The sequence below is a fragment of the Barbatula barbatula genome, assembly GCF_947034865.1.
Source record: "Barbatula barbatula genome assembly, chromosome: 12".
In the NCBI taxonomy this organism is placed as follows: domain Eukaryota; kingdom Metazoa; phylum Chordata; class Actinopteri; order Cypriniformes; family Nemacheilidae; genus Barbatula; species Barbatula barbatula.
This window is the reverse complement of record NC_136775.1, coordinates 12,680,858-12,695,084: the sequence shown is the minus strand read 5'-3', so window position 1 is coordinate 12,695,084 and position 14,227 is coordinate 12,680,858. Positions and strand designations below refer to the sequence as shown.

Genomic DNA, 14,227 nt, shown 5'->3' with positions numbered 1-14,227 from the left:
CAGAATGTCCACACTGTTTTTATGTCTGTATACTGTCAACACATACAGTGAGAACAGACCATGAGACGAGTGAAAAGTCAATCAGTGACTTCCAAACATAATTCAGACTTGCAAAATTACACATGAATTATGAATAAAGATTAAAACAAAAATAACTATGCAATGCCATAAAAACATTATTTTAAGGGTTTGTGTGGAGACGTTCTCTTAATCCTTTGAACATCACAAATGCTAAACAAAATTCAGTCGCCTGTCACTTTGCTTGACTTTCCCCCAAATGAGAATTCATGTAATGAACATGAACAGAGTGCTTATATTCAGCAATGACCAGCAAATCTAATGGAACGCCCTATTAAAGTAGATAATATAATTAATGAAAAACAAGTGGTCATTTGCACCTTAGTTTCAATATAGTTTCAAACTGTGAACTAAAACTCTAATTTTCATCGATTGCACATTCACAAGTATTGAAAATCTAGTTATCTGTAATTTTTTCATTTCTTAAGCACTGAAACTTTTTTTTGTGATGTGCCATCGATTTATCTAGAAACATATTTTAACAGCAAAATAATGCTTTGGTTAGTATTTTGGCTTTTTTGAAAACATTAGAACCTTTAACTATTAAAATACCGACTACAAGTGTCTGGATCATTTTGTGAATCTGAAAGACAGCTAGGTTAATTGAAGCTAAACAGCATTTCAAAGACGTTACAAGTAAAACAAATGCTTTTGGAATACATTAAGAGGGGAAAACAAGTGTCTGGATGTCCCACTGGGTACTGTTGATTCAATTATTAGAGTAACATCAAACTATCCAAACACTATCTGGAAATGGCTGAACATAAAAATTCTCTGCACAAAAGGACTTGTAAAAAACAGTCACTTTTGAACTATCTACAGAATTCAGCAGGTGAGAACGGGTCAACCAGTGAACTCAGATGGGATTTTTTCACTGGGGGGACCAAGCTGTCAGCAAATTATTTCAACTCATTTAGTTATTTTGCGTAATTGGGGCTAATGGTTTGCACTAAAAAGCCATTGGAGGATTCTTGTTTGAAATCATGGATAAACAACAATGAACAAAGGCCAACCTATCAGCACTAGCAATGCATAATCAAACTGTTATTTGTATTGTTATGCCTATCACCCACCAAAACTCCCTGCCTTCTGCAAAATATTTTTGTTTTATTAAAACATAAATCAGTAAATTTGCCTCAGTCAATGTATACAGTAATTGGGTTAGATGATAATGTTATGCCAGGACCCTAATTTAGTCCTGCAAGTCCAGATAAATCATTATTTCCTGAAAATAAATTTTTGATTTATGGAACCATTCTTTTTGTGTTAATTCGCTATTTGCCTCTGTCCACTCACCTAATTGCATAGTCATGCTCTCCAATTTTGCTGTGTTTGCTGAGTGCAAAAGACTAGCTACACACATAAAAAACGAATTTGCCACAAAAGTCAACAGGCATAGAATACCTACATTGTTTGTTTTTTGAAAAAACAAGGTGATTGTTTTTAATCTCTTCATTGCCTTTATGTGGCAATTATGCAGTCCAATCATGAGCTCAGTCATAGACAATGGCATTTGATCAATATGGTTACTGCTAATACAGGCACAATTGAGGCAGCTAATAGCTCCATATATGACCCTGGGGCGGGGTCAGGAGTCGTAGCAGGCTAGCAGCAGCACACAGAGAGAACGGACAGAACGTAAACGCCGGTGGCAGCACCATCGTGTGTGCTTATTGACAACAGAACAGCGTGTAGTGAGAACGTGGGTACAAAGTAATGGTGACAAGTAGATTATTATTGTGCGTTAGCCTGTGTCTGCCCCGACCTGATTTTGAAGCATTGAAGGCAAAATAATTAAGAGAGAGGCAGGCCTGTCTGCCATCGCTTAGGCTAATGTACATAGCGGAAACCCTGATTAATCCTAAATTTTACCCATGTCTGTCACCTTTCTTAGGGACAGTGAGGGGGTTGGATCAGGTCACTATGAATCCCTAGTGACATCCACGCGCCTGGGTTAACCATGTCAAGATCTCTGCATAGCACTCTATTTTAAGGGTAACACAAAAGGGTAACATCTGGTTGTTCAGAAAAGCTTAAAATTACCCAGTTGCAACGTCATATGAGACTGTGCTGGAGCTTTTAAGCCACAGTTCAAAATGTGTGTTGCAAATCTAACATTGCCTCCCCATCTAAAACAGCATGTCCAAATGTAAGGTATGCTGGTCGTAGCATTATGTTGTGGGACTACTTTTCATCAGCAGGAACTGAGCTTTGTGTTAAATAATAAGGAATTGTTGGTAAAATAACAGGGAAATAATGCAAGGGAACCATTTTAATCTATTAAAAGTATTTTTCAATCTATATTACAATCCTGCTTGTCAAACACACACAAAAATCTGTATATTGATAAAAAACATATAAATATCACCATTTAAATTTCTATGGATTAAAATGTCATACACAAATGTAAGATTAAAATATTTACATGTGAAAAAAGGAATTTGATATGGGATTTGGTCATTCAGATATACACGGAATACCTTTAAACAAGGATTATATTTAGAAAAAGGCTATTTTATAATAACAGACTTCTCTATTCTATCTTATTTCCAAAAAGTCTCTGCTAACAGTACAAAAAACCATCTACAAAAAACATTATTCTGCTTATCTCACAACAAGTAAATTAATTGACTTTAAATATTAATTTGGAAACATTTTATTGTGTAGGAAAAAGTTAGCATGCAAAGTTATATAGGAAGCGCAGTAGAACAACACAGTTATGTAGGAAATCGATGCCTGTGACAAGGTCAGTTATATGGTTTAACTGTCATCATGCAAGGCCATAGGAAGAAATTCTGGGTCTATCTAATATAATATGTTACTTCAGGTCCCTTACATTTACGTTTACGCATTTGGCAGACACTGTTATTCAAAGCGACTTACATAGTATTTTTCTATACATTTGTATCCGAGTATGTGCAATCACCTGGGATAAAACCCATGACCTTGGCGTTACTAGCGCCATGCTCTAACCACTGAGCTACAGGAAAGCTTTTTCCAAATTTTAACAAATGTGACCTGATGTGTGAATGAGGCAGATTATATTTAATATGTGCTTTATTTGTTCTTATTTAGTTTTTATAAGAATGGTAACCACAAACAGGTCTAAATTTTCATTCTAAATTTTGCACTGAAAAAGCAAGGATTCCCTTTCACATTGTATTTTCCTGCATGATAATTTTACTTGCCTTTTTTTTGTAAAAAACAATTTGGTCAGACATTGATTCTGACCTTTTCTTCGTTCTTATGGAGCAGAGGATAATTTTCTGGATAGTGGAAGGGACTGTGGATTGATATATTCAAACCATTTGAATCAAACAGCATACTAATATGATTATTTGTATGACGATCAAAAACATTGAATTCATAATTATACTAGATTTTAGAATATATCCCATTCACTTTGGCCAATTATGTAACCCTTTTTACAACAAAATATTGCAACTGTAATATTATGAATTAAGTATAAATGCTTGACATTTAATTGTTTGTTGCACCCAGCATAATGTTGATCTCACAGTGCCTTTTCATTAGCAATGTCTTCACTGGTATCACAGTGTTTGCATTTTAGACCTTCATGCTTTAAATAGATGTGTCAAGCTACAATTTGTAGTCTTCTGTGGTACTTCAAATAATGAGTAAAAACATTTGAAATTGATAGCACAGTCTTCAAAACACTTTCGAAATAACATGAAATCTGCTTTGACATTCTGTGGTGTGCAAACAAAAAAAAACAACAAAGGTCTCTCTTCAATGTCTTTATTTAAACCTTCTTTGAATCTATATGATGTGGCATATTCTGCTGTGTTTTCAAAACAAAACATCAAAACAACACAATAACTTTAATAAGTCTTGAGGGTCACCATTGGATTACTGGTATTTGTGTTAAATGTAAATATAGAATTCTCTTACCAGTTCCAGGCCGCCCCATGATGATGTCTTTGCATGGCACAGGATGCAGGGTCTCTGTAGGAAGTATGAGCGGCAGCAACGCAGTAGGAGCCGGATGACAGGGGACAGGTTGCTGCACCATCACCGGACTATTCTTATCCTGTCCTCCTCCACAATCTGCACCAATGAGACCAGGCCCTGGGGCAGGGCTAGGCACTGATATGCAGGCCAAGGTGGCGCTGGATTGCATGGGTAGACCAGCACTGTTTGGGATGGAAGCGGTAGTAGACACTAGAACAAGAGTTGAGGTGGGGTTTTGAAGTAAAACTGGTCCATTGGTTGAAGCAGCATTGATTGGTACAGGAACCTGTAGTCCTGTAACCGACTGTACACCGTTTTGGTTATTTTCTGTGGAACTGGTCCTGTCCACCTCTGCAACTCTAGCCAGTGGAAGTTCTGTAAACTTTATAAGAGGAACCTCAGGATTTCTCACTATTACTGGAGAGTCCCTCAAAGGTTGATGAGCTGTTTGTTGTGAACCTGACTCTAAGCTTAGGGGAGAAGCTGGTGGGGAAGAGGCAGTGGTTGAAGGAAGTCTTTGGGGGAATGTGACAGTAGTTGTTTGAGGAGTTATGATGCAGACATTTGTTACAAGTGAGGGGTCATGACTGATTTGTTCCTGATCAGGTTTCACATATTCTTGTGACAGTGAAATTGAGGGAGGTGGGGCATCCGTCCTGCGTTTGCCTGGGCTCATAGGTACGGTGAAGGTCAGACTGGTGTGGAAGGATGGCACAATACCAGACATCTGTCTGTCCTTGTCCCTCTCTAGACCTCCTGTTCCGTGTTTTGCAGTACAAGTGTTGGTACCACTGGGTTGTCTGTGGCGGCGGGGAGGAAGGACTGGGGAGGCAGTGATAGGGCTGAAGTTTGCGGGGCGAAAACCAAAAAGTGGTGAAGGAGATGGGGAAGGTGTAGGTGAGAATGGGGACTGATTTGATATAGGTGAAAAGGAGGGTGTTATAGACCTTGAGCTACCCAGGGATACCAGCATTGTTGCAGCCTCGCATTCATCAAAGTCAAAGCGAGAGAAATCTTGAGCAAGTAGTGATGGCAATCCAAGACGTGGCCGTGAGTCAGTACCCCGGCTGCTTGTCTCACTACTGTCCCTTGAAGTCTCATCCCAATCAAATTCACTGCTAGCACGACCCCGCAGATCTGACGGGGTCACCGTCCCTGAGCTGCTCCCTCCACCTCCTCCACTTCCTCTTTCTCCCACTGTTCCCTCCATTTCTTTGGTGCGCATGGAAAGGTGGCGGGAACAGTAGCCTCGACGCTGGGACTCTTTCATGCAACCTTCCCGGGAGCACAAGCGCCGCCACTGTTTCCCATTGAACTTTTTACGGATTCCATTAGGCGTACAGACCACATCTCCCTTCTTGTATTTCTGTTGATTAGCTGACAAAGGAGTCCTTGATCGTGAGGAAGAAGCAGAAGATGAGGCAGAACTCCCAGGAATAGGGGTGGAGGTCTGTGAAGGTGTAGGAGTTTTTTCCAGAGGTGTCAAAGATCCCCTAGAGTTAGGGGAAGGAGGCACAGAGGGTGGCACATGGTGAGAGATCCCTCCATCAGACCCTAAAAGTGCAGGTGACGGGGTTGGATGGGGACTTCCTAAAGATGACCCAGAGATGCCTCGCACCACTGTAAGGGGACTTGAATGCCCATGAGGTTTAGAAAGAATTTGTCTGTGCTGATTAGCCCCCCCTTTAGGTCCCCCTGAGACTAAGGATCCTCCAACTTCTCGTAGTGGTGCCATGTTAAGCTGCAAAACCTCCATGTCCACCTCTGGGGTCTGCAATTTTTTTCGCTCATGTTCCCTGTCTTGAACTCTTTCCCTATTCCCTGATCCCTCACTATCCCTCCGAGCTGCTATACTAACCATATTTTTTGCTACCATTACAACTGCTGGTGAAGTGGAAGATGAAAGATGTGTGCTTTCATAGTGATGAACCCCTGGAGATGGGAATCTGCTGTTCTCCCTGAGTAGACCTGCAGTTCCCAAATCCAGTCCCTCGCTTAACTGACAAAGTTCCTGCTCCACCTCCATCTCCTCCATGTGTTCTCTCTCCTCTCGTTCTTTCTCTTTCATAACCCCATCCCATGGCGGAACAAGGAGACGCAAGTTTTGGCGGGCCACCCATATAGTCTTAATACTTGATGCCTCCTCACTCCTGCACCTCTCTTTATTTTGCTCCATCTCCTCCTGCAAAAGCACCATGTAGGGGCATGCAACACCTGACTGAGAGTCCACCTGAGCCACCACACCTTCTCTGAAGCACTCTTTAACTTTATCTCCTCCATAAGGCACACAAACGTGCGTCCCAACCTCCACAGGTTCATTGCCTGGGGGTGGGGCGTCTAAAACGAGGTCAATGGGTTGGTGTGGCCGACTTACTAATGTATGAAATGGATATGAGAGCAGCATCCTCTCTCCATTAACCTGCAATTCTACATTCAGCTGCTCTCTACTGGACCCACGCACCACACCGCAAATAAATACACACTCCTTGATTGGCTTCTCGCTTTCTTTTACATTAGATCTTGGTTGCCTTCGTGCTAGCACTCTTTGGTTTTTCAGTCCTTTAGCTAGAGCTTCTGCTATTGCCGAAGAGCCTCCCTGCTCAATTTTCAGTACAGGCAGGGTTGGATTGTTAACCGTCAGTCTTTTTGACATCCTTACATTACTGCCCGAACTTAGCTGCATGCCAGAGGGCTCAAGTACCTCTAGATCCAGAGAGTGTTCACTGGCTGTGTCTGTAGATGATGAGCGCACCGAATTTGGGGCCTGCTCCCCATTTCCATCTGCTTCCACTGTTTGAACTACCTTCTCTCCTGCAGAAGGCATTTCACTTTTCAACAAATTACCCAAAGTTTCATCTCCTTTTTGAGATTCTGTGCTTGCCATTTTTACTATTTCTTTACTGCTACTAATTTCCAGATCAGAACTGAACCGATCTGTTTTAGCCACATCATTTCTGAGCACAGCAGTACTGTTCTGAGTAATGGGGGTTTGTGATGAAGTTAGATGGTTCCTATAAAGTGTGAGTGGAGCTGTTGACAGGGTTAAACCAATGGGGGAGGTACTGGAAGCTTGATGTTCATACATGTATTTCTTCTTGGGCACCCTGGCTTTGAAAGTGGCTGTTTTTCGACTGGAAGGTGTTGTGGAAATGTGGTTGGCACCGATAGAGTTGCTTTTATTTAAACTATTGGCTGTGGTATTTGTGTTTTGTGTATTGCTAGCGGTGCTGTTTGCATGTTGGTTGCTACCTTTACTGTTTGTGCTAGTACAGTTTTGTGTTTTTGTAATACATACGTCTGTGCTATTACTGTGTAAATTTTCATGTGCATTGCTTTCAAGTGCATTCTTCATTGAGTCTGTGTTTTCTGTTAAACTTTTTGTGTTCATGTTCTTGGGGCTTTTTGTCTTATTCGCTATAATAATGTTCTCCTCAGTTTTCGGTGTTTCCACTGTCCTTTCTCTTATTTGTTCTCTTAGCCCCACCCTGTTTGGGATGTTGCTAGTCTTGATTTGCTTGTCCTGACCGCTGTCTGCTTTAGGAGGAGCGTGTTTCTGGGGTGAAAGTGCGGACTGTGTAGTTCCTGAATGTCCATCAAGCTTGCATGCACGTTTTCTTGCTCCTTTTCCTCTTGGCGATAAGGGAGAGCGTCCTCTCTGTTTCTTGGGAGGCCTCATCTTTTCAGTTTGGCAACTTTAGATGATTTCTATTTTTCTTTTGTGGTTCTTTTCTTCTAACATTTAATGGGCTCTTTCAAGGTTGTTTTTAGTACTGCTTTCACTCACAAATAAAAACCTGAAACAAAAAGAAAAAGAATCAGGAAGACAAGATAGATTTACAAGCAGCTGTCATCATAGAATGTTTGGGAAGATGCTATAAGTATATGAATGTGCTGGGCTGTCACTTTTACTTTAGTTTATTCTTTTAGAATTATTTTTGGGTATGGGTAGTTGACAAATATACCGTTAATGTGTCGTAATGGTGTGACAGCAACAATATCTCTCATATGATTTACATTATAAATATAAATATTAATCATATAAAAATAATATGTTATTAACAGCTATTGCTATGGGACACCATAGGACACATGTACGGTAGATTTGTCAACTAACCATACTTAAAAATAATATATGGTTTAAACAGAAAATAACAGAAACGGCTAGACAAAGAATGCAGACCTTATGCGTTTTGCATATGCCAGACATTTAACATTATATTTATGTTATGAAAATGACATGCTCTCGACCGTACAACGATCGGAAATGTCTAGAAAGTGAGCTGATCATATAACTTTTTGTGTGCATCTCCTCCCATCCTCCTCATCATCCTCCTTCCATCAGTACATTTGACAAATACACATAAAACAGACACAGGCCTACTTTTTTTAGTATGCACTGTCATGCTGCTATTAAAATCATAGTGAAAATCAGACTTTGATTCCCCAACAAATAAACACATATTACACCCGTCGCTGCTTACTAACCAGTCCTCATTCATTCGTATTCAAACACGTGTGTGAAATCACACTCCCCTTCACTCAATTTCTCACTTTCTTTACTATTCCACACTCCCACCCACTCACAAAAAAACGTGCAAAGAGACACTCCCACACAAACAATACATGCGGAGGATTTTCCTGTGAGAGATGGCTTTAAAAGGAGAATCGGGGATTTCTTTTAGTCATTCCATGAGACACCCACTCTCTGTCCATAATGACCCTGAACTGTTTATTTGCAATGAAGTGACATTTCTTGCTCAATAATACAAGACATATTACGCAGACAACATTACTGTGGTTTATTTCAAATTCTGGATTTTCACAAATGCAACAATACACTATTCTTTACATTTCTGATGGTTTTGTGAAGGGTCAAAGTTCAAAGTGTGTTCTTTTGGGAATCGCTACAAACTATTTTAATTGCTCACCAGATGCTTTAAAATCCAACATATGAGTCAGCATTTAAACTAACAAGAATCAAGCCAAAATTCAGAGTAAATTTTATAACATAATATTATCAGTTATGTAGCAGCTGGGGAGTTTTTCTGTTATATGAACAAATAAAATTTTGCTGTTTCTGTCCTCAGTTAAATTTAACATATATTCCCCTATTCACTTGCTATTATGTCAAAGACTCCTGGCAATCTTTTAACAAAATGGAAGTTTTATTTTGGACAGAGAGTCAAAAAGAAATCATTTGAAGTAAATAACGGCAAAAAGGGCCCACACCTGACACAGGAAATTATTTTTTTGCTTTCTGTTTTGTGTTAAGGAAATATTGTTTAATATTTTTGCTAATATATTATGACTTGTAATACTACATGATCAATCCAACGGCTCTGCTCATTAGCAATATATGGCAATTCCAGTTCAAAAAGAACATCCATTCCTTCCATTTTCATTTATATTACATGCAAAGTGGGTCATCAAGAGGATGTTACATTCACACACATGAAACAGCAAAAACATGCAACACTGAAATGAGACGAGTGACAAGCGCACAACAGGGAGATCAGGAGCAGATATCGCACATAACAGTGATATATAGAAATCAGTGGCGTAAGTTTAGTACGCAGTCACTTGTGTATTGCAGTGTTTACATTACCCTAGTCGTTTTTCTACTCGTTATATTCGGGGTCGCCCATGTTTAATATTTTGGATTAAATGAGTTGATATAATAATTTATACAGTCTTAATGTGAAAATAAAATTGAATGATATGTGACTTGTAAATGTGAGGCTGATATATAATTTCTACAAAAGCATAAAAACATATTGCAAGCCACTTTTTAACTTCAAGTGTATTACAATCTTTTGCAAACCATGAAAATAAGTTGTCTTCTTTATCATTGGTATATGATAAGCAAAGTTACTGACATAGTGCCAATATGATCCTTACATTTGTCTTAACTTTATTAATATTAATATAAAATGTTTAGTATAGTAATTTTTATTTATTTATGGCTTTAAATGTATTTATTTATTGCATCAATACATTAAAGCAAATAATACCATGATCAGAAATGTATCACATCAATAATATGCCTTAATGGGATAACCTCATCAGCCATGAAGATTAAACATTCTGTTAAAATGTGGTGCTAAGCTTGCATAAATTCAGAGATCCCAGCTGCTTTTAGAAATTCCTGCTCAGGAAACTGACAACCCCATAGACAACGTCACACAGCACAATCTACAAACTTGAAAACTTTGAAACATTTATAATGTAACATAAAACTATAATCTCAGCTCTAGACGTAGTTTTCAACCATGGTATTTTGCATAGACAAGTTTTGCTTTTAAATAAATATTTCAGATTTTTTTACATATCTAATGTATGAAATGTAGCTTTGCAATTCTTTGCACATCATAAAGTTGTCAAAATATTAAGCATTAGTATACATACATACATTAATATAGTATATAGTTTATTTGCGAAAATATAATATTCTAGTGCAAGTAAATTATAAAAGAATTACCAAAGGATCGAATAGACAATTTCAACAATTGGCTATATGTTTAATTATGAGTAAACTTAAAATAGCTATGATAATATATTGAGAAATTATATCAATAAAGCATGCAACAACAAATGCAAAATTGACTCCAGTCGATTATTTCTATCCGATCTAAAGTCTGCGTGACTGTGACAGGTCTGACTCCTCTGGATGTGCCTTCAGCTGGTCAAATGAAGCCAGCATTTTGACTATTACCTTGATACTTGTATTAAAGGTGCAACTAAAGCAAGAGAAACTTGTGACGTTAACCATATAAATTCAATCCAGACACATACTCTGAGAAGCCTCTGTGTAATATACAGGTCTCTGAGAACAGGGCCGTAACACACGTCCTCCTGATTCTCCCCAACATTAAAATGCCTCTACACATTTCGACCTTACTGTACTTAAACAGAAGAAACTCACTTAAATTGATAAATGGAGATGGCTTCACCTGTCACTGAATGGCCTCCTTGATCCTAAAAGGTCAAATTATTTATTTCAGAATTAATAACATATACTTCCCTTTTATAAGACCTGACCAAAGCATTTTTCCTTTTTCGATAATAGTCATTACCTTCATGAGTCTGTGCATTTATTACTGTAAATTAATTGGGCAAGAACTATTTCAGTTCACCCTGGTTGAAACAGAATTTTGGTCTTTAAGGCATTATGATCAAGATTTTTTTTAATCCAAAGTATTTATTATGTGCGACACAAAGCAACGCAAAGCTTATGCACATCACATACACACACATACGCTTCTCACAGCGCACCAGTTGTCATTACATGGGAGCCACTGCTTGCTTAAAAGACTTTGCTTTAACCAACATTCAACCAAAAATCTAAATCTCAATTATGCATATATATATATTTATTTAGACATTGAGACTGATGTGCAACTAGGTAACAAAAAGGGAGACACAGAATGACACATACTGTAGTTGTGATGCCAGTATGCCAGCCTGTCACACCACTCGGATTTAATTGGGAAATATATCTTACAGTGCACTGCTTCACCGCAGTGTTACGAAGTAAAATAAACATGCAAAAAGAGAAAAAAACACAACGGTGCAACATGCCATACAACACAATGCAATTTTTTTCAATTTAGCATCTGCACACTTCAAGCAACACACTGCGTATCCACGCAGATTTCGCGTATCGATGTGCTAATTTCACAAATTGTTCTCCAAATGTGCATTCTGGGGCATGCAGGAGGAGGGTGCAGGGCTGCAGCAGTGCAGTGTCGTGCAGCTCGGGCATGCATGGGTGCAATGACTTCCTTCCCAAACCCGAGAATTTCCCACAATATTACCTGCTTTATTTGGATCTAAAGTGGGTCACCAAGGGGATGTTACAGTCACACACATGAAACAGCAAAAACATGTAACATAGAAGAAAGTCAAGAGATGGGCGCACAACAGGGAGATCAGGGACACATAACACACTCTTTGAAGATCAGCTGTCGAACACTTCACACACTCCTAAAAATCCACTCCAAGAGCCTTCGCACACTTCGAAATCGGTACCTAAACATTTTACAGGCTTTACTGTCAACGTGTGTATCAAGTGCGTGCCAGCCATCGAGCTGTATGGACGCTTAAGCAGTACACGGACTGAATGACGTAGGAATAATGCTGACCAAAACAACAACCTATCCTTCAGCACCTCACCAAATCAGTCACACAAGGAATTACATTTGTAAAACCAAAAGAGCAAAGGTCCTCAGTTGTACAAATCTAGTAAAATAATCTATTGTGAACCAGTTAAAACAATATAATGCTACATGATTTTAACATCTCGCAACCGAGACACTCTCTAACAGCAAAGTGCATGAATTTCAGACAAGATACATCTCTGAAGATACCACACATCTCATGACAAAATCTCAGACAACATTAAAAATCCACTGGTGCCAAGCTCTGGGCAAGAAGGCCGTGAACACTGAACGATACTTTTAAAATATTTATTACATAATGATTAAAAAACAACTGCTTTTCACATCAAAGGCTCTAAGAGACATAGTCTAAAAGCACACATTCCGAAAATGTACGGACTACGAGGCGGGCCGTAGAAATAATGCACAAGCGTGAAAATCATACCGTCAGACTGCGCACGGAACCCGCCGGTGGTAGTACTATCACTCGCAGTGCTTCGCAATGTCACGGGAGTAGTACTATGCCAAGGACTCGCAACAGTCGGTGTTGTGAGCCGCAAAATAAGACGAGAAGGACATTATAAGAGAACAAAAGAAAGCTTTAGAACGTGTAAAAACACACGCACGCGAACGTGCAAAACACTATGCAAATTGTTGTTCATGTCAATAACGACGAACACGCAGCAAAAGTTGCACATGATCCACCTTTATGCGCCGTTCTGGTAGGTCACGAGAAAGTAAGCTGATGACAGCGAGTGAAGTATGCCCAAGTCAAACGATCTCTTAGTGAGTGAAGTCTTCATTTGTTTGTTTTTGCGCGTTATTATTCGGTAGTATTATAGGCGGCGCGATCCTTCCTCGAGCTGAACTCGCGTAATCCTTCCAGTGCGTAACGCCGCGGATGAGTGCCAATCTGCTCCGTTCAAGTTGCTCAAACTCGTGCAACATTTCGGGAAGGGATAACTGACAAATGACTCAAAAGCTTAAACGATGTCTTTTAAACATTTGACAAAGTTTAACTCTGCACCCCACCCCCTCCCTATTACTTCTAGGTTCTTCCTTGATATTTATTGCAGTGAGGTAATTTGCACTCCGTTTCTCTTTTGCAAAAAACACGTTCCGCACACAGACATCTCTAAATACGAATTGCCACTACCGTTAGCAGCGGACCCCTTGGGGTGATAACAACTCACCAAAACAGGAAAATACGTGCTATCCGATGAATTTACGGCGCAAATTGCAGATGGGGTCTCTCGTTTCGCCTGAAGTGGCGTGCGACGTCCGTCCATGTATTCTTTCTGTCGGGGATTTCACTTTATGTCGGTCCTCCGTTAAACGTCTTTGCCCCCCTCCCTACATCAACTCAGACACGGATTAAAAACTATACGAATCCTTTTTCACTACAGTCACAAAATGGTGAATGAACCACTAACAGCTGGCCCGCCTGACCAATCAGAGCGCGCTGACAGATACAGTAACCTATGGATGTGACAGCACAAACTCGGAGGCGTTTCTCGGTGGAATATTCCACCTGAGTGGCATGCGCCGTGGGCCAATCAGAATGAAAGAAGATAGCAAGCCGGTTCTCACTCCAAAAGTTACAGTATCCAATGAGTGCGCTGGGAACCATAGGAACAGGGTGTGGGCGGGCACAAGGGCAGTGTTCAAGAAGCGCTGGCCAATAACGCAATACGAGTCTTCGCTCCCTAAATAAAGGTGCATGTTTACCACAGACGCCACCCTTAAATGACTAAAGTTTTACACTTCTCTTAAGCTACAAGTGTTTCCAAGCTGAACACGTCGTACGTTTCGATACTGTCTGCAATATTCAAATAATGTATAGAAATTCGAAATAAATATTTAAATATCTAGTTTTAAGTGACGAGCAAAATTACGTCGAACTGGTTAACCTCACGTCTCTGACTATTTCTCCCACTTTCCCACCACTCTGCTCGTGAATACGGGATGCGTCTACTACGGACACTGTTGACTTTCTCGCTTACGATTTTTTCCACTCTGCC

At 39.7% G+C, this 14,227-nt stretch overlaps 1 protein-coding gene across 1 annotated transcript in view; it reads right to left on the bottom strand.

Annotated features, from left to right (window-relative positions):
* cicb (capicua transcriptional repressor b) overlaps positions 1–14,227 on the bottom strand; it is a 35,293-nt gene extending 21,066 nt beyond the window's left edge. The window contains exons 1-2 of the mRNA XM_079468643.1: positions 13,400–14,227; positions 3,991–7,844 (exon numbers count right to left, since the gene is read on the bottom strand). Coding sequence (XP_079324769.1) covers positions 3,991–7,726 — 3,736 coding nt within the window. The 5' untranslated portion in view covers positions 7,727–7,844; positions 13,400–14,227. The remainder of the gene's footprint in view (positions 1–3,990; positions 7,845–13,399) is intronic.